Below are 24,862 nucleotides of genomic sequence, written 5' to 3'. Positions count from 1 at the left end.
TTTCACCAGCGCTTGTCCTGCCTTCAATTTATCACTAGCCAAGCCCATCAGAAGTACATTCCGTTTCCTGAGCCCTAGCACATAATCAACTACGTTGGTAGTAACAGGGGGAGTGGGCATCTCCCGTCCCTCTTTGACTATGGCTAAGGGTCCCCGTACAGGATGACCGAACAGAAGTTCGAAGGGGCTGAAGCCAACACCCTCCTGTGGTACCTCTCGGTAGGCGAACAGTAAGCATGGTAAGAGAAGATCCCATTTTCTTCTCTGAGGCTCTTCCAGAGCCCCAATCATGCTCTTTAACGTTCTGTTGAAACGTTCCACCAGACCATTGGTCTGGGGGTGGTATGCAGAAGAGAACTTGTAGGTGACCCCACATTCTTTCCACATAGCCTGCATATACTTCGACATAAAGTTGCTGCCACGATCCGACACAACTTCTTTAGGGAAGCCAACCCTAGTAAATATGCCAAGTAAAGCTTTTGCAACTGACTTGGCAGTTACAGTTTTCAATGGGATGGCCTCAGGATTCTGGTTGCATGGTCGACCAGCACCAGGATAAACCTATTGCCCGAGGATGTTTGCGGGTCAAGGGGACCAACGATGTCGATCCCTACCCCTTCAAATGGTACCCCCACAACTGGGAGCGGTACCAATGGAGCTTGGATTGTCGAGCCAACCTTACCAGATAACTGGCAGGAGGCACACCACCTGCAGTGACTTTCTACTTGCACCCCCATCTTGGGCCAGTAGAAGTGCATGGATAACCTTTGCTTGGTCCTCTTAATACCAAGGTGATCAGCAAGGGGCACTTCATGCACCAACTGCAGGAGGAAGGGTCTTACTGCAAGGGGAACCACCAACCTCCTATGGTCTCCTTCTGTAGACTCTGTAGGCTCACTATACAGGAGTCCACCTTCCCAATAAATCCTATGCGTCCCAGGAGGTTCACCCTCAAGCTGGGAGCAGGCCTGTCTCCTTAGGCCTTCCAGAGATGGGCACTCACGTTGGCCGTTACTGAATTCATCCCTATCAGGACCACCTTCTACTAACAAGTCTTTTAGTTCAGGATGATCGTTGGGGTCAAATACTTCAGGCATCGCCACCTCCTCGTCAGGCCCGGGCGATTGACCAACTTCCTCCACCGCAGTGGTAGGCGAGCTCGGGGGAATATTCTCTTTCCCTCGTCTTGACTTGTTCACTCCTTTCGCCTTGGGTTTCCCCTTCGGCTGGGGCGGCGTATTGGTCTTGGCCAATGCTGCCCGTGCTTGAGACCGTGTGTAGGGTCTTTCGGCAGTGTCTCCTACGAGCCCTAAAGCTCTGAGATCATTACCTAACAAGACCTTTCCCGGGACGTTTCTCTGAATGCTCACTGGAATCCTGACTGCTGTACCATTTAAAGTAAGATTTACAGGTATTACTGGGAACATACGGAGTGGGCCGTCAGCCAACTTAGTGGGCATCACAGTACCTCTGGCAACTTCCTCTGAGTCTACCAAGGTAGAATCCACTACAGTTCGACTGCACCCACTATCCCTAAGAGCTGGAGTATCTACTCCATTAATCAGCACACTGTCTTTAAAGTAGTGCTTGGTATTATCTGGAATCCTAGCATAAGCCTCTGCGACTTTAGGCTCCAAGGAACCCAGGGAAACTAAAACTACCTCAGCCTCCATCCCGCTGGGAAATTAGTCTGAGGAGAAGGATGCTCCTGTAATCTCTTCTTCCTCGTAGGAGGAGAAGGCCAGATTAGCGGAGTGGACCCCCAAAGGTCTAACCTTACACCGGGGATCCCCCTTCACGTGGTCAGTTGCTCCACAAGCAAAACAAGATCCATTGGGTCTGTTTACATAGGGAGGCTTATTGTAACCAGAGTTCTGTTTCGGAGGCTGACCTCCACTACCCTGTGAGTTCTCTTGTGTCTTACCCTTATTTTTCTTTTTGTGGCCATTTTGAGAAGAAGATTTATCAGATTCTCCACCCTCCTTATCTTTGGACTTTTTCCCTTCCTCCTGCTTACCAGGATGAGTTTTGTCCTTATGGGACACTCAATGTGACACCCATAAGTCTGCTGCAATTGCCAGCTTCTTAGGATCTATCTCCTTCGAATCGGCCAAATGCTGCTTAAGCTCCGGGGAAGAAGATGCAAAAATGTGTTCCAGCATGACAAGATTTATCATGCCTTCGAAGGTAGAAACCTTATAACCTTCGACCCAGCCAGTTAAGTTTTTTAAGGATTCGGTGACATAAGATACCCAAGTACCACCTTCCTTTTTCTTATACTCTCTGAATCGTTTCAAATATTGGGCCGGAGTCTTCCCAAACTTTAAAATGAGAGTTTGCTTTAACATTGCGAAATCAGCTCGCTCAGCCTTCGACATTTCCATAATGGCACTATAGCCAGAATGGGGCAGTCTGCTGAGTAACCAGGCAATCTTATCAGCATTGTCAAGTTGTTGAACTTCGCATGCATACTCAAACGCATTCAGCCAGTCCATAATGTCATTCCTTTCCTCATACACACTGAGCAGATCTTTCGGAAACCGTGGATGAGAGGAGGCCCCAGACCCATGTCCAGGACCCTTGGATCCATTTGCAACCTGAAGCTTGGCCAGTTCCAATTGGTGATCCCTGTCTTTCTGTTTTTCTGCCTGTTCGATTTTTCGTTTGGCTATGCTGAATTCAAGCTCCTTCTGCCTAAACCGCAGCTCTTGCTTCTTGAATTCAAGCATAGCCCCCCCATCATCACTGGCAGAGGAAACATTAGACATCTCATCCTCCCTGTCCTCGTGGTCGCGGTGGATCAGTGCAGCGGCAGAACCGTCGGTTCTACCAGTGAGAGCAGCCCCACCTCCTTCCGCACTGTCCTCAGAAGTTATAGCGTCAAGCTGCGCTTCTTGCCACGCCACGATTCTTTGGATCATATCCAATTTCGTGCCTTGAGAGGAAACACCTCTATCCGCACACATCTTTTTCAATGTTTCTGATTTGGAAGCATTTAAAGTTAACAAGGTATTTGTTTCCATACTGTTAGATAGGACTATGGCCTTTTTAAAGTTAAACTATAACAATTCACTAAGTGTCCTGGTAGGAATAACTTGAAATGCCTTAGTTCGTGCGCAACACTGGATACCTTCAGTCGTATCCCACCGCTGTACACCAATTTGTTAAGACGGATTTCTGAACTCTGTCCTGGCGGCGCAGAAGTTCAGAAGGCCAACCTAATTACTTGGAACAGGGTAACCTCTGGACAAGCCAGACCAATCAGGGTAGCGATCGCGGCGGTCAAGACTAGGTCTCAAGAGGGCTGAGGGTGACTGAAAGCCCGCAATGAGCACACAAAGCAAGGACACTTACAAATTACTCCAAACAGGTGTTATATTAAAAATATATACACATTTGTAGATTTTGCCTTCCAAATCTACTGCTAGGACATCGGATGTCTGCTGAAACAGTTTCCCGGCCTGTTCGAAGGAGTAGGGTGCATAAAGGGACATGAGGTTCGGCTACACGTCGACCCCACCATTCAGCCGGTTGCGCTGTGCCACTGATGTATACCCCTTCCTCTGAGACAAAAGGTGGAGGAGGAGATCCTCAAGCTGGAAGGTGCAGGCATAATTGAACAGGTCAAGGGGCGCATGCCCTGGGTGTTGCTGATCGTGGTGGCGGCAAAGCCAAAATGCCCAGAGGAGGAGGGCATCTGCATCAATATGAGGTTACCCAATCATGCAATCAGGAAAGACAGACATCCTACGCCTCTTTAGACGACATCCTGGCCGACCTATGTGGATCCCAACTGTTTTCGACAATGGACCTCAAAGCAGGCTATCAACAGATTCCCCTGCACGTGGACTAAAGGGCCATGACAACATTCTCGTCTCACATTGGTTTGTTCAGATACAGTTGACTGAGTTTTGGGGTGTCATTGATGGCCGAAGTGTTTCTGCACAGTATCATGGGTGTACTGGCAGGGTTCCCGGGTGTCCTCAATGTGAGCGATGACGTGCTCGTCTGTTCAAGATCTCCCAAAGAAAACATGGCCAGACTCACGGCAGTGTTGGAAAGGCTATAACAGCAAGGGCTGACCCTGAACCAGAGGAAGTGCAAATTCATGGAATCCAAGGTGGACTTTTTTGGGTTTGTCTTCCATGATGGGGGACTGTCGCCCAACCCCAAGAAGGTGGAGGACATTAAAGCGGCCCCGGCTCCAACATCGCCTTCGGATGTTCGCAGTTACCTGGGAATGGTACATTTCTACGGTAGGTTTATCCTGAACCTCGCCACCCTCACAGAGCCCATACGCATCCTCACGGAAAAAGGCCACAACTTTCAGTGGGGCAGGGTTGAGCAGGAGGCATTCGACACCACCAAAGATGCTCTCACTGCTGACACCACGATGGCGTACTTCTACCCGGCCAAAGAATCAGAGGTGATGGTCGATGCGATCCCAGTGGGACTACGAGCAATGCTGCTCCAGGTGTCCGAGTCTGGCGATAGGAAGCGGGGTTGCCTTTGCAAGCAAAGCGCTCACTCCAACTCAATGGAGGCATTTGCAGATCGAAAAGGAGGTGCTAGCAGTGCTGATGGGTGCAAGCACTTCCACATTTACATTTATGGGCACCCAGCCACAGTGGTCACTGATCCCAAGCCCCTAGTAACCATCTTGGGAGGTTCTGTATCCAGACCGCCGATCCGACTTGAGCGCTCGCTCCTTCAGTTACAGGAGTATGATGTGAGCGGAAGCAGAAAATCCGGCAGACTATTTGTCACACCACCCAAGGATGTCAGACAGGGAGGACAAGGCCGCCGTAGATGTGGATGACACAGAGGTCATCATAGCGATGGTGATGGAAGCAGCAGTCCCAAGATCTATGGTGGTCACAGACATCGCCAAAGCAACCTGCCAAGATTCGGGCATTCCGAAAATGGTGGATCTACTAAGGTCAGGGCGGTGGAATGAATTCCTGAGCATAAGGCAACATCGCATTCCAGAGGCCCAAGCATTCCTCTGCCGCCTGTGGAAAGTGAGGAGTGAGCTCACACTAGGTCCCGAACATGTTCTGCTATGGGCAACGCACATGGTGATCCCCACATCTCTCCAGAGGGAGGTGATAGAAATGGCACATGCTGGCACGTCTAAAACGATTGCACGTCTCCCCGAAAAGGTATGTTTCTCCAAATTGGAGAGGAAGGTGGAAGATACCATCGCCACATGCACATGGTGCCAAGCAGCGAGGCCGCTGGCCAAGGCCCCCCATTGCATCTCCTACATGAGCGGATACCCTTTGGAGAGCATGGATTTTGGCACTGTGCTTCAATCACAGCACTTCATGGTAGTGTTGGACGAGTTCTCACGGTTTCCCATGGTCCAATTTGTGACTCCTCGGAGGCAAGATCCATAATCCCAGGGCTGAAAGATATTTTCACAATGTTCGGATTCCCAGACTCTGTGAGCGCAGACAACGGGTCTCCCTTTCTAAGTGAAGAGTGTAGTGATTAGGTTTCTTTGTTGCTTGTGCAGAAGGAGCAGAATGCTAAGTGAGTGACACAGAATCTGGGTTGTGAGAATGTTGATGCATGATTCAAGGGTTCTATGTTGGTGAGTTGAGAGATGTAAGCCTACCTGGGAGGATGCAGGTGTATGTTGCCCTGAACCCAGATGTACACAATGTAATGGAACTTAATTAAAGAAGTTGCTGGAACTTCACCTGAGGTCATAGTCATCTGTGGGGAACCCAGAACTCTACATTGGCGACGAGGATGCAGGCTGTGCTGGGGGGACAGCATTGAAGATGGCACATACACCTCCCCTCAACCCAAGAAGAAGACCCTCCGAGGTAGGGTGAGCGCTTAATGCTGTAGGCGCAGAAGGGCCCAGCGCAAGGGGCACAGGCGCAGAAAGTAAGGGGCTGCGCCAGAGCCAGGGGCCAGCTGGCCTGTCACTAGTAAGACAGGTCAAGCACATAGGAAATCAAGAGACTGAGAAAGGGCTGAGGGCCCAGAGCCTGGTATAAGGGATGTAGTAACCCAGGCTGCAGCATGGAGGGCTTGATGCCCAAGACAGCAGCAATTTGAAGAGGCCTGGGGTCTAGTTACGCCTGGATAATGAGGAAGCCATGCTGTGCAGCTGGGGGCTTGGAGCCCAGGGCAGTAGCATCAGAAAAGGTTGGGAACCTACGCTGCGCCTAGATGTTAAATGGAAGATTGGTGGCTAATGGGCAAAGCGCCTGGAGCAGAGGAGGGTCCTGGGGGCCATTCCAGCATTTGAGGGGGTTTGGAGCCCATACTTGTACCTAAGAGACTTATAGCCCGTGAATACACTTGGGGGCTTGGAACCCATGACATTGCTGGAGGGGCATAGTGCCCAAGTCAGCACTTGCAGTGCTTGGATGGGCTGGGAGCCCATGGTACATCATTGGTGGGGCTTGTAGCCAGTCCAAATTAGATTTTGCTGACAATTAGAAAAAGCTGTACCTGAAGGGTTCACAGGATCCATGAGCTGGATGATGCTGTGTAGCTGTGAGCATTTTGTTAGGGAGCGGCTCCTGGAGGCTTTGTGGTGCTTGTTTGCTGCCGTGTCTCCACCCAGTGTTTCCTTTTAATTCAAGGAGTTGAAGTAGCAACAGATGCAAATTGCCAAAATGGATATTTCAGAGGTACTTTGAGTTAAAGGGTTGGACACCTGAGTGGGGCTGTGTCCCCGAAGGTATTGTTATTAAAAGACGTGGACAGCAGGAGCAAGACACTGAATGTTTTGTTTTCTTTGCCTTTTATTGTGGTATAACAAAGAAAGTTAACTGGTGATAGATGTCATGTGAGGCTTGTTTTTGATGTAGACATCCCTGTGTGTAGCTGAGTGAGAGAGTGAATGCAAGAAGTGGGAATGTCGTAGCCTCTGTTAACACAATACAGGTTGAAATGCAATTTTATGTGAATTACATGGTAGATTAGAAATGAGGATAGCAATGTTGTTTAATGGATAATATATGTGTTTGCTGTACTAACTAATTTCTTTTTCAGGTTGCCCATTTTTTTAAGCATAGGAAACGTTGTTGTAATGCATTTGACCAATATTTGTTTCCACAGATGGACTTTAAAGTGAAGTGAAGTGGTTTGGTCAGAATTTCAAAATAGGTTGTGGAAGAGTTTGTCTGCACTAATATTTTTCCACAGGTGGCACTGTTCAAAGTACTTTTATGCATAATTTTTGGGAAAGGATTTTTTTTGTGCTTATTTTTATAGAGCTTATGTACCATTGTAGGAGAACCAATTAACTTAGAATTTTAAAAAATGTTAAGAATTTTAAAGTGTAGAAATAATTTGGCAGTGATGTTAATATTTGGTAACACTGTTTTGAGAGGGCAGTGTGGGGATATGCATGTGTGAGTAATTGTGGTGTGCTAGGTATTTAACATTTTGGCAATTTTATAGTTGTGTGCTTGTATGAATTAGAATGTGTGGTGTAAATGATTACTCCCAGCAGTGGTGTTAGGTTGTTTTGAGGAACACAGGTAATGAATAAGGGGTAGCAATATCACACTGGTTGTGTTCAATGGGTGTTGTTTTACCCGGACGTTCGCAACGTCCAGCCTGTTCTTTTTAGTGTGAGGTGCACATCTTAGTGTTAGTTTTGGTAGCTGCGGGGATTTGAGTAGATGTGGTTGTTTAGGTGACTGTGATGTTTCTAGTTGTGTGGGATGTGTTTTCATGCTTACTCATTCAGTGGTTGAGGTATGTCAGGTGGACCATTAGAATACAGGGGACGAATTGGGGGTGGCAGCATAGGCATTTGTTGTGCATTTGTTGTTTTGTTGTTTATTCAGGTGTTTGGAATACCCAGCCTTGTTCATTGGTGCGTGATTCAGTGATTTAGCTTGGAGCTAGGCTACTGATGTGGTGTGAATTAGCATGGGTCGTGTGTTGTTGTGTAGTAGAGGAGGAGAGATTATTGATTTCCCTGAGGTGTAGATTGTAAGTGGTGCAATTTCTATGGTAGTGTCTTTTCCTTACTTGGTAGAAAAGGGGAGGGGCATTGTAGTTGGCGTCATGGTACCATTGTTATTGGGGATGCTTTCAGGTTCTGGATGTAGTCATAGTTCTAGCGGTAGGGATGTACGAGCATGGAATTGGAGTGTGTGGATGCATTGTGTTTCGTGTATGTGATGTGTGGCTGGTGTGTATGTTGTGTGTTAGGAAGGGAGATATGTAGTGATTAGGTTTCTTTGTTGCTTGTGCAGAAGGAGCAGAATGCTAAGTGAGTGAATCTGGGTTGTGAGAATGTTGATCTATGATTCAAGGGTTCTATGTTGGTCAGTTGAGAGATGTAAGCCTACCTGGGAGGTTGCAGGTGTATGTTGCCCTGAACCCTGACCTTATATGATTATCACAATGTACTGGAACTTAATTAAAGAAGTTGCTGGAACTTCACCCGAGGTCAGAGTCATCTGTGGGGAACCCAGAATTCTACAAAGAGCTTGCCAGATTCGCAGGATCACGACATGCTGGCCCTGCGCCAACGGGATGTTGAAATATTCATGCAGACCCTCAACAAGGCCTTCCGCATCACCCTGGAAAGGGAACAGGTGCTGGATCCTGCACTCATGGAATTTCTGCTGGCCTACCGGACCACGCCACACTCCACCAAAGTGGTATCCCCAGCAGAAGTGCTCTTTGGACGAAAGGTCAAGTCAACCATCCCCGAACACGAAGTCCGGGAGCCAAATGTGATAGAGTCAGCCACAGTACAGAGATGGCACAAGCAGTCAAATGCCAGGGAGTCGATAAGCTGCGGGTTGGTGGAACAACCTCTGGCGGTCGGAGATCAGGTGCTGGCCAGAGCTAAGAACCCTACACACGTGGGCTTGCTTCATGACCCAGTTCTGTGAAGAGACACAGCGTGTCAAGGGACCATGATCACTGTGACTCAACGACGCATGTCACTCGCCCACAACTTCAGTTGGTTTTGCCCCATCAGGGGCACACCGAGGAAGGGGGTTCCCGCAGAGGCCGGCAGTGACAGTCCCCAAGACCATGAGGAAGATGAAGGGGATGTTACGGTGCATTCCAGCCCCGTGTCAGGTGATGGTCGTGTCACTGAGTCAATAAAAGGGGAGGTATTCCTGCCGTTCGGGCAGACACTCCCGCTAACCATAAAAACGACTGGTGTCTTTATTTCACAGCCGGGTGACCCCGGCCCTATCATATAACAGTCCCCACCCGAACCTATTTCTGTTACGAGTACTTATGCAGAGCTTTAACACAAGAGAGCAGGAATCAATTTGCTCAATACTACTTATTCTAAACCACAAAGGTGACATTTAGAAGGTTTTAATTGTTAAAATACTTCAAATATATGCAACATATTACAATTTGTATATTGGTCTGGTTTTCTAGCTCATCAGCTTCTACATGTACTAAACATAACAACTGCAACATTTTTTGCATCAGACTGATCAAGACACCAAGTGTTAATGGAGAAGGTGTGACCATGTGATCTACGGAATAACATACCCTCTTATGTACATTATGATATTTCAGGCCACTGCAGAGTTCTATGGCATTATAAAGGAACTCTGCCTTCAGCCTCATTCCTCTCTTTGGTAACAGAACTCCTTGATGACCCGCAAAATCCTTATAGTGTACAGTAGAGGTATCTTATCCAATATATGACTGTCAGACCTCCTTTGCCTTTCTAGATAGGAGCTTGTAGAAAATTCTTCTGAGAGTTAGCTTTTTTAGATGAGATGTGTAAATATTCTATACAAAAGGGGTGTCACTATTTATGGGAACTAGTTACATAAAAGGATCTTTGCCCACACAGGAATATTCTTGCTATGTTAAAGTTAGATGTCTACGGAACATTTGACAAAGGGGAGTCAGAATGGAAACCCTTACCTAGGTGAAGTGTGACTGGTTCTGTATAAAAATGTGGCCGTTCCCATGTGGTATTGTGATACATCTGATGTCATCACTCCTTTCCCGGAGGAAGCCTCTCCTCACGTGGCCAGGGGATGGCAGCTGCTACCTGATCCTGACCTTGGGGATGGCAATGCGAGGGAGGATCACATGAGGGGAGGCATCCCTCATGGGGGAAGACAGGCATCATCAGATGCGACAGGGTATCCCGCTTTACTTTTAGGGATACCCCCTCGATTCCCCATGCCTTGATGGCATACTGTGATAAGCCCCTTCAACAACCTGAAAAAGCTACTAATAAAACTCATGAGCATTTTATACTTTTTGAAACAACATGTACTGAGATGAGGAAGGGGACTGCAATGAGCTAGAGTGTGAAATATAATGTGCAGTCTAGTGTTTGGAGGAATGTGATTGGTCCAGGACACCTGTCAGCCGGGAGGCCGTAGTTTAAATCAGCAGCTGAAACAAGATGGAGAGACTTTCCTTTTCCAAGCGTCGGCTTGGGAACTGGGCAGAGGCGTGGCGTGCAGAGCAGACAGTGTCCTAACCTGGAGGCGAACCCCAAAGGCAGGCGAGTGGAGATGGCAAGAGATGAGCCAACCCCAGCACTCTGCACCGGTCGGGCAAACCCATAAGCAGGCGGAACTGTGAGCGGTGGTGCAGAGAACTGCCAGAGGGAGAAGTGAAGAGGCGAGCTGTGGACCGGCCGCGTAGTACATCGGTGCTGGCTAACCGGAAAAGCGGCTGAAGAAGAAGGAAGTCGCGGCGGGAACTGGAAGCCAGGACAAGCTTCATTCCAATGCAAGGAGCGAGAACGCTACATGCCGCTGACTGGGGAAAGCCGCTCGAGACCAGCAGTCACCGAGGAGAGTACCCGAATGAATGCCAGTGACTCTAGAGAACCCAGAAGTTGTTGGTGAGCCCAGAGGGGAGAAGGGGACATTGAAGCTGAGGGAAACAGACCCTGAAAGGGTAAATTGGTTGCCAAGTGTGGGGGGAACAAGTAACCATCATTGGAATCAGTGTCATCCTCATTGTCACAGTAATTTGAAATAAAGTAACTAGCGGACCCATGCCCCTGTGTTTTAAATGACAAAGAGAGATTGTGTTATAAGTCCTGGCAGGAGAGTATACCAGGTGATGCGCGGATCTGGGATTCGCACCCATAAAGAATGGTGAAAGAGAACCTGGTAGGTGAGTATACTAGTTGTTTTGCGAGTCTGTAACTCGCACCCAAGTTGTATTACCTTCAAAGGACACCTTCTAGCCTAGAAGCGGGAGTTTAAATCAGCAGCTTTAAGAAGATGGAGAGACCTTCTTTTTCCCAGTGTTAGCTTGGAAACTGGCAAGAGACACGGAATGCAGTGCAGAGCAGACGGTGTCCTAACCTGGAGGCGAACCTCGAAGGGAGGCAAGTGGAGACGGTGAGAGAGGGAGCCGACCACAGCACTCCACGCTGGTTGGGCAGACCAAAAAGCAGGCGGAACCGGGAGCCATGGCTGCAGAGCGCTGCCAGCAGGAGAAGTGACGTAGTAAGTACCAGAAGAAAAAGGCAGTTGCAGCTAGATATGCCAGGACAGGGTTTGTTTCAATGCAAGGAGTGAGAACGCTCTGTGCCGCTGATTGGGGAATGCCGCCTGAGACCAGCAGACACTGAGGTGAGTGCCCGAACGAATGAGAGTAGCTTGAGAGAATATAGAACTTATCGGTGAGCACAGAGGGGAGAAGGGAAGCTGAGGCAAAGAGATCCTGAAAGAGTGAATTGGCTGCCAAGTGTGGTGGGAACAAGGAATCATTATTGGATTCAGTGTCATCTTCATGGTCACAGTACTTTGTCATAAATAAGGCTTCTAGTTTTCAGTTTTTACTGATTTCTACACATAAATACAGACGGAAATCAATCTGCTTTCTGTCTGTATTTATTTATAAAAATGGAAAAAAACGGAAAACAGGTCTTTCTGTCTGGTTCTCCATGATGTCGCTCATACATCGCACGCCAATCACATTGCAGATTGGCAGAATGGAGAGTGTAAAAGTTGTATAAAAATAGCATTAAAGTTCTTCAAATTGCTGACAGCATATATCTTAAGGCAGCAGCAGTCACTGGAGCGACCATTTGTTGTTATGGAAAGAAATGGAGCTACATTTCTTTTCTTTATGGCTGCATGTGTGCTTTAATAAATGAATTTTTTTATTAGAATAAATGAAGGAAAATACTGGTTGTGAACATTCTTTTTATATAAATAAAGGCCCAAAAAAATATGGATAACTACAGACGGAAATGACAACTAGGGGAAGACCTATGTTGTGTTAAATGAGAAAGAGAGATTGTGTTAGAAAGTCTGTGAGAAACCTAAAAGGGTCTCCCTGACTAGTCCCCGGGGATCTGTTATCCAGGTGGCCAGGACACAGCCACCGCTGCTGGATCCAGTGCCTGGGGTGAACCAGTGCGGGAGGATCACCTGGATCGGGCGTCCTCAGACAGTGGAAGTGGGACACTGATGGGTGAGACGCGATACCCCCTTTCTTATAACACCTTTTCCCCATCCTACTTCGTAGGATATTAAAAAGCTCTACCCCCTCTTTTTCAACATGAACACTTTCCTACACCATGACAAACAATGGACTAACACCAGAGCCGTTTACCCGACATGTCCCAGCACAAGGGTCAGGCAGAGTCAGGCAATTTACAATCACTACGCACACCGGACGGCCCTTTCTATTCCCCACAGGGATAAAAGGCGGAGCACGAAAGCACACTTCGAGCAAGGCCGAACACACGAGGAAGCAGCCATTCCGGGATGGCAGTTCAAGAGGAGGAGAAAGGCAGAGAGATTTGAAAGGACGACCAGGAGGGAATGGCACTTGCCCTTTTCAACCCGGACCCGTGAAAGCAAACATAAGACTGGGAGTCGCAGCTGGCGAGTGGCGTTATCGGAGGTCCACTGAACCCTCCCGCACTGATTTCCAGGGCAGGGAGAAACGGTTCTCATTGTGGTACTGTCCTTGAGTCCAGCGACAAAGGGAAAAGCCAACAAAATCAACCCAGCCGGTGAGTCAGAAGAAAGTGATAGCGAACCGGACTGTGTTAAGCCCAAGGTTGCACTGGCAACATTATATATACAGAAAGAAGATAATAGAGGTCTTTTGTGAGTGATGTTGGAACCAGACAGAATGGTCCAGCGCTACTTGTGTGATCATTCAAAGGACTATCTGGTATTCCTCTGCTGAAAGAAAGGGACAATATTGAACTAAGAACATTTTGGCTAATGAAATTACAAAGACCAAGAGGCCTTAAGAGAGGCCATGTGTAGTGTCAAAGAGGGTCAAGTAAAATCCCTCCTACAGTCCAAGGTCTTTGACACGTGGTGAATGCCAAATGAGTTGTGATAGTTGCCAAACATGAACCCGACTGAGGGAGGCCCACGTTACAAGAAGGATCAGAACCTGGCTGAGGGGGATCCAAGGGTGAAGAGAAATCACCTGACGTCAAAGTTTTTTTTTTTAAATATCTTTTATTAATTTTATATCAACAAAACAACCAACAAACAACAAGCAAACTTACAGTACATCTTATAATATATCACACTTTTAACACCACCATCCTAGTTGACTGCTTTTTCCTAACCCCCTCCGCCTCCCCGAGCCTACGTCTCTTCCCGATCGCCTTCTGCAATTTGCAGAGGAGTTCCTCTACTCACACTCTCCTCCGGGTCCTGGTCTGTGGACCCAAATAGTGTAGTTATTAGGTGTCTCCAGCTCATCAAGGTTTCTGCTTCTTCCTCTCCCCCCACATTACAAGCCTCCTGCCATACTACAGTTTCGGCTTCTGCCCATTTCTGTAGGTCTTTCCACCATGTTTCGACCCTAGGTCTGTGGCTCGCTTTCCATCCCATAGCGACCCTACGCTTCGCCAGTATATAAGCCAGGTCTTTCAGTTTGCTTACATGTTTGAGTTTACGGTTCCTGAGGAAAGCCCCAAGCAGACACGCCCATGCTATACCTACACTTATCTTAATCCCCTTTTCTTCCAATCTGTGGGCTATTTCTCCCCAGAATTTCTCAATTTCCGGGCACGCCCAGAATATATGCACCAACACAGCGTTTTCTTCACCACATTTGGGGCATCTTTGCCTTTCCGTATCACTAAATTGGCTAACCTTTGGGGAGTCATATAAGCCAGGTGGGTTATGTACAGCTGTATTTGCTATAACCTCGCATTCCTTGACACTTTCTTATGGTACCTTTGGCCCCGCTCCCACGCTCCATCACTCATTGGGGCACCCACCTCCTCCTCCCAGTCCTGTCATATTTGTACTACTTCTTTCCCCACTTTGGATATCACCAACTCATATAGCCTGGATATCTCGTGCCCTCCCTCTGCTATATCATATATTGTCTCTATGGTGGTATCCGGTTCTTCCTCCAATACTACTTCTGACCATGTTTCTTTAATCCGCTGGACCACCCTGTGATATGTAATATATTGTCCCGTGTGCAACCCCGTTTCCTCCACCAGCGTCCCAAATTCCTTTATCTTCCCCTCCTGCCAGATATCTCCTATTGTCTCTATCCCCACAGGTTCTCAGTACTTCCTGATAATCTTCATTAGCTGCACTTCTTTCCCTGCCAGTGCCACCTGCAGGGAACACAGGGTCAGATTTTCTATTAGCTGGCAGGCCTTCCACCCCAGTATCATCATCTTTGGGCGCTCTTTCATGTCTGGATTGGACAACCATATGATTTCCTTCAAAAAGTATGGGGCGCATTCTTGTCTAAATAATCTGGTTTCTGGGGTTGGGTCTTCTGATAGCCATTTCGCCACATATTGTAGCTGGCTTGCTAAATAGTAGATTTCAAAGTTTGGCAGGTTTATGCCCCCCTTATCATATGCATTTTGCAATTTCCAAAGGGTGACCCTGCTCCTCGTCCCGTGCCAAAGGAACTCCCTACACATGCTGTGCACTTTGTCAAAAAACCGCCTCGATATCAGATATGGTATGTTCCCAAAATAGTGCAGCAATCTAGGCAGGACCACCATTTTCAACATTGCCCCTCTCCCCATCATCGCCAGAGGGAGCTTTACCCAAAACTTCATGCTGTTTTCGATGCCCTTGACTGCCTTCTCAGTATTGTGCTGGTGCTCTGCCTCAACCATGTGGTAGATGTCTATTCCAAGGTATCTAAATGTGTCAACCTCCCACGGTATTGGTAAGACTGGCAGTTTCTCTCGTGGGATACCAACATATCTGCCCATAGGGAATATGCATGATTTACTGGGATTTACTGCTATGCCCGACAGCGCCGCATAATGTACCATTACTTCTAGAACATATTGGAGGTTTTCCTCTGGATATTGTAAATACAACAGCATACGTCAGCGTACAAGGAAATCAGGTGCGGTTCTCCGTTCACATTTATCCCTATCGTATCATACTGTTGTCTTAGGTATATCGCCTGGGGCTCTAATGCCAGAATGTACAGCATGGGGGACCACGGACATCCTTGTCTAGTACCCCTGCTAACTTACCACCTTTCCGATATTATCGCTCCTGTTTTTACCCTGGCCAGCGGTGCGCTGTACAACAACTTGACCCATTTAAGATACCCAGGTCCTATCCCATAACTGGACAGGGCCACCATCAGCCATGGCCATTTGACTGAGTCAAATGCTTTTATTGCGCCTAGCGATACAATTGCAATTTCCGAGGTTTCCCCTTGTGTGTGTTCTATAACTCAATGTAGTCGCCTAAGGTTATTAGTTATGTTTCTATGTGGGACATACCCCATCTGGTCTGGGTGTATTAGTTTATCTATAATCCGTTTCATCCTATTCGCCAGCACCGCCGTGAGCATTTTGCTATCTTGATTTAGCATTAACAGCGGCCTGAATGAACCACAATTTTTGCTCGGCTTATTGGGTTTAGGGAGTTGTATAATAATCGCCTCTCTCAGGGACTCCGGTAATCTTCCTATCTCGTATGCTTCATTTAACATTGGCAGAAGCGGGGGGAGCACCTCCTTTTTGTATAATTTATAAAATTCACTTGGGAGACCATCTGGCCCTGGAGTCTTGCAAGTGGGTAGCTGTGTCACCACCTCCTCTAGTTCTTCCAGAGATATCGGGGCATCTAGGTCCTCTTGGTCTTCCGCACTAATTCGTGGCATACCTATGTCTTCCAGTATTTCCCTATGTCCCTGTGGTCACTTCCCCCTTCTTACCCATACAGCCGTTGATAATACCCTAGAAATTCTCTGTTCACGCCCTCCTGGGTATCCACTAACTGCCCATATTCCTTTTCTATTGCCCTGATTGTTGGTCTTGGAGTCTCGCTTTTATATAACCATGCTAACACCCTTCCCGGTACATCTCCTCCCGCATGTTGTCTTTCCACATATCTCTTATAATTTAAGTTACACAGTCTCTCCCAGTGTGCCGTACATTCTTGTTGCAACCTACTTATGGCTTAAGTATCCTCTTTTTTATTTCCTTCGCTGCTCATCATTTTCTCCAACTCCCTTTCCGCTTCCTGCAGTGCTGTTAATATCCCTCCTTGCAATCCTTTGGTCTTAGCTATGGCTATCCCCCTTACTACCACTTTGAAGGCTTCCCAGAGCGTACCCGCTGACTCAACACTGCCAGTGTTGGTCTCAAATTAACTCACTATGGACCTCATTACAACTCAGGCGGTAAGGGGTTTACGGCAGCGTTAACAGCGCCGACCCTTACCGCCTGATTACGAGGTCCCCTAGCGCCATGGTGCTTTTAACACCTGCTTTTAGCAGGTGTTAAAATCCACGGCGCTAAGGGACCATGGAGTTAATTACGCCACCGTAATTTACGGTGGCGTAATTAACGCCTTCCCCACTCCCATTATGCCCTATGGGGCAAAAATGGGAATGGGGAAGGGTAAATGGGGATTGGGGACTTACCGCCCCGCCTAGGTCGGAATGGGGCGGTAAGTCCGCCAACCACCATGGCGTAAACGTAGTTTACGCCATGGTGGTAAAGTCACGGCCCAGGCGGTAACTTACCGCCTGGGTCGTAATGAGGCATTATGTCTTCTCTCAAGTCCTCCCTAAACATTACATCTTTTAACGCCTCAGCTCTGAGGCGCCACGTCGGTATCCTTGCACTTGGAGGTCTGTATTGCCACGTGAGGGTCAATGGCGAGTGGTCTGACAAGACCCTTGCCTTGTATTCTATCTGTACTATTGCTGCCATCAGCTCCTGCATGATAAACATCTAATCTAGCCTGGTGTGCACATTTTGTGGGGTCGAGAAATATGAATACTGTCTGTCCTGCAGGTGGCGAACCCTCCAAGCGTCCTCAAGCCCAAAGTCCTTTAACAATGAATTCAGTACTCTAGCTGCTGGGGCCGGTCTGTCCATTTTGTTATCCAACCTATCTACTTTTTGGTCTAGCGTACAGTTAAAATTTCCCCCCCAAATCACCGCCACCCCCAGGTACGTGCTCAGTTTGGTGTACAAGGTTCTAAAATATGTCACTGTGTCTTGATTTGGGGCGTAAGTATTTAGAATACATATTTCTTTGTTTTCCACCAACTCCCTTACTGTGACCATCCTCCCGTCTGTTTCCACTGTAGATTGTAACAGCTGGAACTGAACATGCGGCACCACCCAGTTGATCACACTTCTAGCATAAGCTGAATATGTTGCACCAGCCACCGTCCCCCTCCATTTCTTCTGGATAACTCCCAGCTTCTCCTTCGTAAGATGTGTCTCCTGTATCAGGGCTATGTCTATTTTCCGTCTACGCAGATACATCATGACCTTATTCCTTTTCAAATAACTATTGAGCCCCCTAACATTCCATGTAAGTACTTTTAGGTCTGCCATTATCCAATACCTTCCCGTCCCTCCATATATGGGTCTGTAGGTTTTACTTGCGCCCCATCGCTCAGATCTGTAGGCTCTCTCCCAAGCTGTACCTCCCCCACCCCCCTTTCCCAACCCCTACCTGCTTCCCAACTCCCAACTTTCCCTCCCCACTACAACAAACACTGCATCACCTCCCCCTCCCCCCTCCCCGTTCTGAACCCCCCACCCCTCCCAGCCCCAACTGGTGCCCAGTTCCATCCCTGGATCTCAGGCCCACCCACATTTAGTACCTTCTCAGCGATGCCGATACTAGGACTCATCAGGGGGTTGCCACCCTATTGGCAACAGTACTTTCCTATCTATTGGGGTTGCCGAGTGCATCCTTCGCGTCTCCTGTTATCTACCATACTAGGTTGTGCACCTTCCATTTTACTTTCTTGATCTGTCACCCTTTAAATTCAACACAGTCCTACTCTGTCATATATTCAAGACCCAAAGTCTCAATATATACAGCACCTCGATCTCAGGGTCAGATTTCACTTATCTGTGTCATCCTCTGTCCGACTGTCCGCTTCCCCCGGGCAATTTTGGGCATCCAGCCATTCCGTTGCATCCTCCGGGGAACACTTTCAGTTTTGCGGGGTACATCAGCATATACCGCAGTCCCGCTTCCCACATTCTCCTCTTCACTGTCCCATAATTCAATCGCCGTCTCTGTACCTGAAGCGTGTATTCCGGATATGCTGAAATGTTCGCTGATGCCCTTTGTATGGTGCCCCCTTTCTGGAAATATTCCAATATCTGTCTCGATAATTCAATATCTTGGCAATAATCGGCCTTGGGGGGGCACCCGGGGGAGGTCTCCTTATGAGCGCTCTATGTGCTCTCTCCACTGCAAAACCTTGCCAGAGGGGCCTGACTTCTATTTCCTGCAGCAACATGTTTTCAACGTAGTCCGTCGGGTTAGGGCCTTCTTCTCCCTCCGGTAGGCCTGTTATGCGTAGATTGTTCCTCCGGGCCCACCCTTCTGCCTCCTCCGCTCTGTTCTCCAGGTTGATGACGTGTTGCTTCAGGATGTGAATCTCCGCGGCATGCAATGTGCGGGCTGTAGTGTTTGTGGTCGCTTCGTTTTCCAGCTCATCTGTACGTTCCGCTATTTTCCACACATCTTGTCTAAGAAGATTGACCTCCTCTTGCACTGCGCCCACCTTGAGCTCCAGTGCTGCTTTGAGTTCAGCTGTGGCTGCCTCCAGTTTGCTTTCCCACGTAGCCTTTAAGTCCGCGATCGCCTCCAGGATCGGTCGGTTATCGCGCGCTGGGGTCATCTCTGCCTGTGGGTTTTTGTCCTTAGGTCTCGCTCCCTCTGTCTGTTGTGGGGTTTTGGTGTACTCCTCCAGTGTGGATTGCTTCCCCCTGGATTTGGGGAGTTCGGATGTCATTCTGGTGCCTAGGTTTGCACAAGTGCTACCCACCTAGGGCACCATGTTCCCCAAATGTGCAGCAGTGTCTTGCCAGCCCCTTGCTCTGTTGTCGTAAGCAGCAAGTGTTTGTTTATACTCCTGGAGTGCTGCCGCCCTGTTGTTGTGTCTCAGCTGGATGCCTCCTTCTTGGGGCGGATTTGCTCCTGGATTATGCTGGCAGTGTTCTTGTTCTCTGTGGTGCAGCGTCTGCCCCTGCCACTGCCCCTTCTGGTGCAGTCTTATCTCTTTGTGCTCCCTTGCCCACACTTTTCCATACTCGGCTGGCTCTCCACTGATGGCGACAGGGCACCCGCCTCCTTCTGCCAACCGTGTCACCTGCTGTGGCCCAGTCCCTATGCCCTCCTCGGAATCAGCCCTGTGCAGTGCCCTTCTGGTGTTCCAAGACAGGCGCGTTGCGCCGTGATGTTTTGGGCCCCTCTGCTGCCCCAACCGCGCTGCCAGTGGCGCTTATGCGCAGACGAGGTGCCCTCCTTTCTCGCCTGCCTGTTTGCCAGGCATTGCGCCCTCCTCATTCCTGCCGGCAACCCCATGGGGCTTCCCCCATCTGCATGTGTCTCGCAGCAATACGCTCCTTTGTCCTCCGTGCGCACGTTACGGGCTCCTCAGCTACGCTGGGGCGCACATCCCACACGTGCACCCTGAGCTCCCAGCGGTGCGGGTGAAAGAGCACACTTTCTCGACCCCCCGCGCGTGTCCGAGATCGCGCTGGCCGGGTTATGGATTCCGCGGCAGCCCATATGCTCCAGGGGCTAAGCGCAGTCGCCAGCTGGCGTGACGCGCACCCGACAGCTTCACCTGGTATGCGGGCCTGGCGGTAGCAACAATCTTTTAGCTTCCTTCTGATTGCTTTCGCTCCATCTGGCGATACACCCCGGGTCTGCCCAGCGGTCTTCCTTTGCGATGGCTGCTCGCCTGCAGTGCTTGTGGGCACACCAGTCTGGCCAGGCTTCCGTCAGCGTATTGTGTTCCTTTGTGTTCGCCCGCCCGCCATCTTGGATTTTCGTGCGGGGGGACCCCCTTGTTGCTTCAGGGCGCAGATCTTCCAACTCAGGCAGGTTAGATGGTCCGTGTCCCACTCTGAGTCTGCCTCATTACTTCTCACATGTGGTGTGTTATTCCCACACGTTTTCAATGATTTCTGGTGCACATGTATGCCGGATCAATGAGAAGTGTGCAGGAGCTCCTCCAGAGCACATCTATCTACATGGCCCTGTAGCCACGCCCCCCACCTGACGTCAAAGTTGCTGAGATTTTGAGTGAAAGGCTGGACTGAACCCAGCTGAGGGAGGCCCAGGCTGCAAGAAGGATCAGAGCTTGCTTGAGGGGGATCCAAAAGGGTGAAGAGAAATCACCCGACATGAAGATTACAGAAAGGAACCTTTGTTTGTTGTTTTGGACCATCAGGCCCTCTGAGGCAAGAGAATTTGTATGAGAAAAGACTTGGTCACAGAAGGTCCCAATATCGTTGAAAAGAACTGTAAACTTGTGCTGAAGAAGACGAGGAGTGTGCTGTGCTCGAGAGTCCCGCCTTGTCCTGTGCTAGAGGATTTGGGGAAGGGAGACCCTGGCTATAACATCTTGACTTATCATTTGTGAACACTTCTTTCTGTTCTTGTGAACACTATCCCACACTCTTTTTGTACTTAGCTGTAAAGATTGGCAATAGCTTTTTTTTTAGTATAGGCCCTTTTATTTGACAAGATGCCACTAGGACTGCCTTATTATTATTTGAGGGTCATAGCGTGCTCCCATCTTAGATTTAGGTTTAGATTAGGCATTTTTCCAATGCATTTATTCAGTTTAATAAATGCCCTTGAACTGAGATCACTTGTGTCTGTCTTGTTGATACCATGAGTTCCTAACATGTCCTGGCAGGAGAGTATACGAGGTGAAAAGCGGATCTAGGATTCGCACCCATAAAGAATTGTGAAAGAGAACCGGGCAGTGGAGTATGCCAGGGGTTTTGCGAGTCTGGAACTCGCACCCAAGTTGTGTTATCTTGAAAGGAGAATCCTAAGGAAAACTCACACCCTTAAGAATATAACTGTATTGAATGATGAATCCTGCGGAAGGGAGTAATTTCCCCTGGAGTGAGTTGCAACAGAAGAGGAAGCAGTTATCCTCTTGAGCTATAAAGTACTTGGTTATTTCTTTGAACCTTTTGTTTTGATTAAGAAAATTCTGGGGAAGGGAGTTATCCCCTTTGAAACTTTGAACATTGATTATTGGAATCTTCTGGTTGGAGTTATACCTATTGTTGAGCTTGAGCATTTGAGCACCTTTTGAACAAAAGGCAATGCCCCTTTACATCTCAGAGTTAGTTTTATAATATGAGGACTAGGATAGGATTTCGGACACAGGACATTTTTGCTTTGGACATCTTGACACTTCACAGAAACTTAATTTTGGTTGAGGTAGGGAAATACCTCGTATATTAGGGACCGTGGTCCGTGAGGCATTTTCTAACCCCTTTTGTTTAAATATTAGTCTGTAACAAACACTATGAGCTCTCTGTGTCTGAATCTCATTCCTGGCTCCTCACAGTATCTAGATTCATTAACAGTAAAATGACTTACTTGGTTTGTATGGTTGTTCTTTATAATACATCAACAGGTACGCTGTATCACTTCATGGGAAAAAAAGAAAAAAAGCATTTGTTATTGTAGTAGATTTTGAGATTTGGAATTTTGCAGAATTTAGAAATGATAACAACATGCTTTCAATATGCATAACAGGCATAGCTATAAGACATAAAAACTCAACATTACTACTAGTACTCCATCTTTTAATTTCTGGCAAAGTCTTGGTAATATTTAGCTTATGATTGTAGATCACCAATGTCAGTTTTGTTCACTAACCAAGAGGACTTTTTTTTCTTTCAAGCAGTGTATTTTCATTTCTTTATGTACAATATATCTAGTAAAATGGCATGTTATGCGATTATAATTCTTTAAATCTTGCAGTCACATTAGTAATGTTATGGTGATACCAAATGTATTGAACCAACGTGTTTACTTATAGGTGCTTAGAATAATAACAAGATTATAAATCTTTAAATTTCCCCTTATCCAAGCATTTTAGCCATAGTGTCATGCAACTGATGAAAATGGAAATGTCCTCACTGTTCATGATAACAAGGGGGGTCCTGGGAGTCCCTCTGCCAGACATTAGTCCTGGTTACGAGAGACTTACCCAGAGTCTTTAGCTCACTGTTCATGATCCCCAACCATATAATTTCTCACTTGTTTGGATCATCAGAGTCTATCTTAAAATATACATGATGTTCTGATTTAAAAGGGGGAAATATATCAATGGATGTTTGCTTGTCTCACAGCATGCCTTGCTAAAACATAATCTGCAGTATCAACATGGTCGGAGAATTCCAAGAACTGGCCACCGCAAAAGAAGTTAACAAGTTAAGGCTTAAGCAGATGTAATCCATTCTCAAATTCGGGCAGGGAATGTGATCCACGTACGGTTATGATACACCCATTTGTGGAAGATATTTTAAGTATTTAAAAGCATTTGCTAAATGCCCCAATAGTTTTATACCTTATTGTAATCAAGATCCTGTAGTTTGCATTTATTTTAGAGGCTGCATAATTCCAAACCACCTATGCTCTCTAGAGCAAATTTTGTTAAAAGCTCATAACATCTACGGTGAAATAAACTGTCTGCAAGAACAGTCCTTGAGTCAGCATTAAGTGTCTTGTGTTCCAAATTCATTAATTTGAAGACTGAGAGTGCTCGGCCTTTGGCTAACGTTTAAGCATACAGTAGTCCTGGGTCAGATCTAATATATGCAGTAGCAGTACTTAAGGTAGACCCAGTAGGCCACATCAACACTTTCCCTCTAGTTTGTCAATATAATGGAGCTTTTAAAAAAAACATAGTAAAGAGCCAAATAACAAAGCAGGAATTATCTTGAGTTTGTATTTCTCCATCAATGGTCTTGGCTATAAGAAAATGACGGATAAATTAATAAACAAACTCACAATTTTAGAGGATGAAATCAAAAAATGTGTTTTCACTTGACATTTTTTAAAAGGTTCTAGATGAGATCAATAAAGAAATTGAAAATTTCAAGGACTATACCACGAGAGATTGGATCTTTAGGATGAGAATGGAGTTACTAGATTTTTCACACGAAAAAGCATTTACATATACAAAGGAATGATACACTCCCTTTGTGAATTTTGAAGGGTCCAATGGCAAAAAAGGGAGGTTTAGCAACATGTATTTTAGCTTGGGTGATGACAGCTTGGCGGACGAAGAATTTTGTGTAAGAGACGGTTTTCAGTCTAGAAGGAGCCCAAGAAGAAGGGGGAGATCAAACAACAGATTGGATAGGAGTCAATACAATACAGGAAGAAATCAAGATAACCGAGGCAGACAAGGAAATTATTTTTTACAGAGAGATACAAAGTGAACAGAGTGGGATGAAGAGCCTCGCTTGATGTGGAGCAGAATACCCTACTAGTGAATCCCACTGAATATACCCTTACTGCTGAAGAAATTGCAGTATTGGAAAATGGGTTGGGTTTTGTACCTACAGTAGTTCATGACAACTTCAAAGTTTGCTTAGAATTCCAACAACTGATGAAAAAGATTCACCTTAAAATGTTTTTGCTAATAATAGTTTTGAGCCTACACGAAATGAAACAGGACTAAAAGCCCTGTCTACGTTTCGTGCTCTGAGTAGCCGCCACACTGCAAAAAGCAATTGCTTTTGAAGAAAGTGTCATCTAGCTTTGCATAAACTTGAAAAAACTTGAAAAAAATTCACACAAAACATTTAAGAATATTTCAAACAGTGAGTTACAAGCAATTACATTGTAAGCATAGACCAAGATATTATTATAAGAAAAACAGATAAGGGAGGTGCTGTAGTCACATTAAATAGGCACGACTATGTAGAAGAGGGTTATAAACAACTTAAAGATACAATTTTCTATAAGTCCTACAAATCATTTAAAACAACGTATTTCAGTGAAAGTGAAGAAAGTGCTAGAAAGAGGGTGGATCTCAAAACAAGAAGCAAAATACCTTGTTACAGATAAACCATTGGTACACATGTTTTATGTACTGTCAAAAATACATAAAACTCTTACCAATCCCTAGGGTCGACCTATTCTGTCGAGTACAGGGTCTGTTCTAGAACTGCCAGCGAAGTTTGCAGATTTTCATTTGAAACTTTTGTTAAACGAATTACATTGTATGTACAAGACACAACCTCTGTGATTAATGTGATTGAAAATCATTCTTTTGATGACAACATTGAACTTCTTATAACAATGGATATCGTGTCATTATACACGAGAATTTCGCAGGGGGCAACGCTGAGTATGATAGAAGAACTTCTATACTCTAAAAGTCAACAAGGTTCTACGCCAAACAAATGTATTTCTTTGTGTATTGAACTTGCACTGACAGGAAATTATTTCTTTTCTGATGGAAAGACATGCATTACTTACCGTAAAAGTATTTCTGATGATTGTATCTGCTTAGATTCACATGCAATGCATATGGTCCGACATCCAGTGGTAACCACGGAGTATTGCATCTTGTCTTTCGGGGACCGAAAGGGGACGTCGGCATAGGCGTGTCTGTAACACTATCCCTA

The 24,862-nt window shown here is 46.8% G+C and overlaps 1 protein-coding gene and 1 long non-coding RNA gene across 4 annotated transcripts in view; one reads left to right on the top strand and one right to left on the bottom strand.

The window, feature by feature from the left end:
* The window catches only part of LOC138491599 (ubl carboxyl-terminal hydrolase 18-like), a 1,142,981-nt gene that overhangs the window by 165,275 nt on the left and 952,844 nt on the right, over window positions 1-24,862 (bottom strand). For all 3 annotated transcript variants that reach the window (XM_069618206.1, XM_069618205.1, XM_069618204.1), the window contains exon 10: window positions 21,816-21,865. In XM_069618206.1, coding sequence (XP_069474307.1) covers window positions 21,816-21,865 — 50 coding nt within the window. The remainder of the gene's footprint in view (window positions 1-21,815; window positions 21,866-24,862) is intronic.
* Window positions 1-24,862, top strand: part of LOC138491601 (uncharacterized) — a 357,008-nt gene that overhangs the window by 52,094 nt on the left and 280,052 nt on the right. The window lies entirely within an intron of this gene.

Source organism: Ambystoma mexicanum, chromosome 10 (assembly GCF_040938575.1).
Source record: "Ambystoma mexicanum isolate Mex_15411 chromosome 10, UKY_AmexF1_1, whole genome shotgun sequence".
Classification (NCBI taxonomy): domain Eukaryota; kingdom Metazoa; phylum Chordata; class Amphibia; order Caudata; family Ambystomatidae; genus Ambystoma; species Ambystoma mexicanum.
The sequence above is the reverse complement of the archived record's forward strand: the minus strand, read 5'-3'. Positions and strand labels throughout refer to the sequence as shown.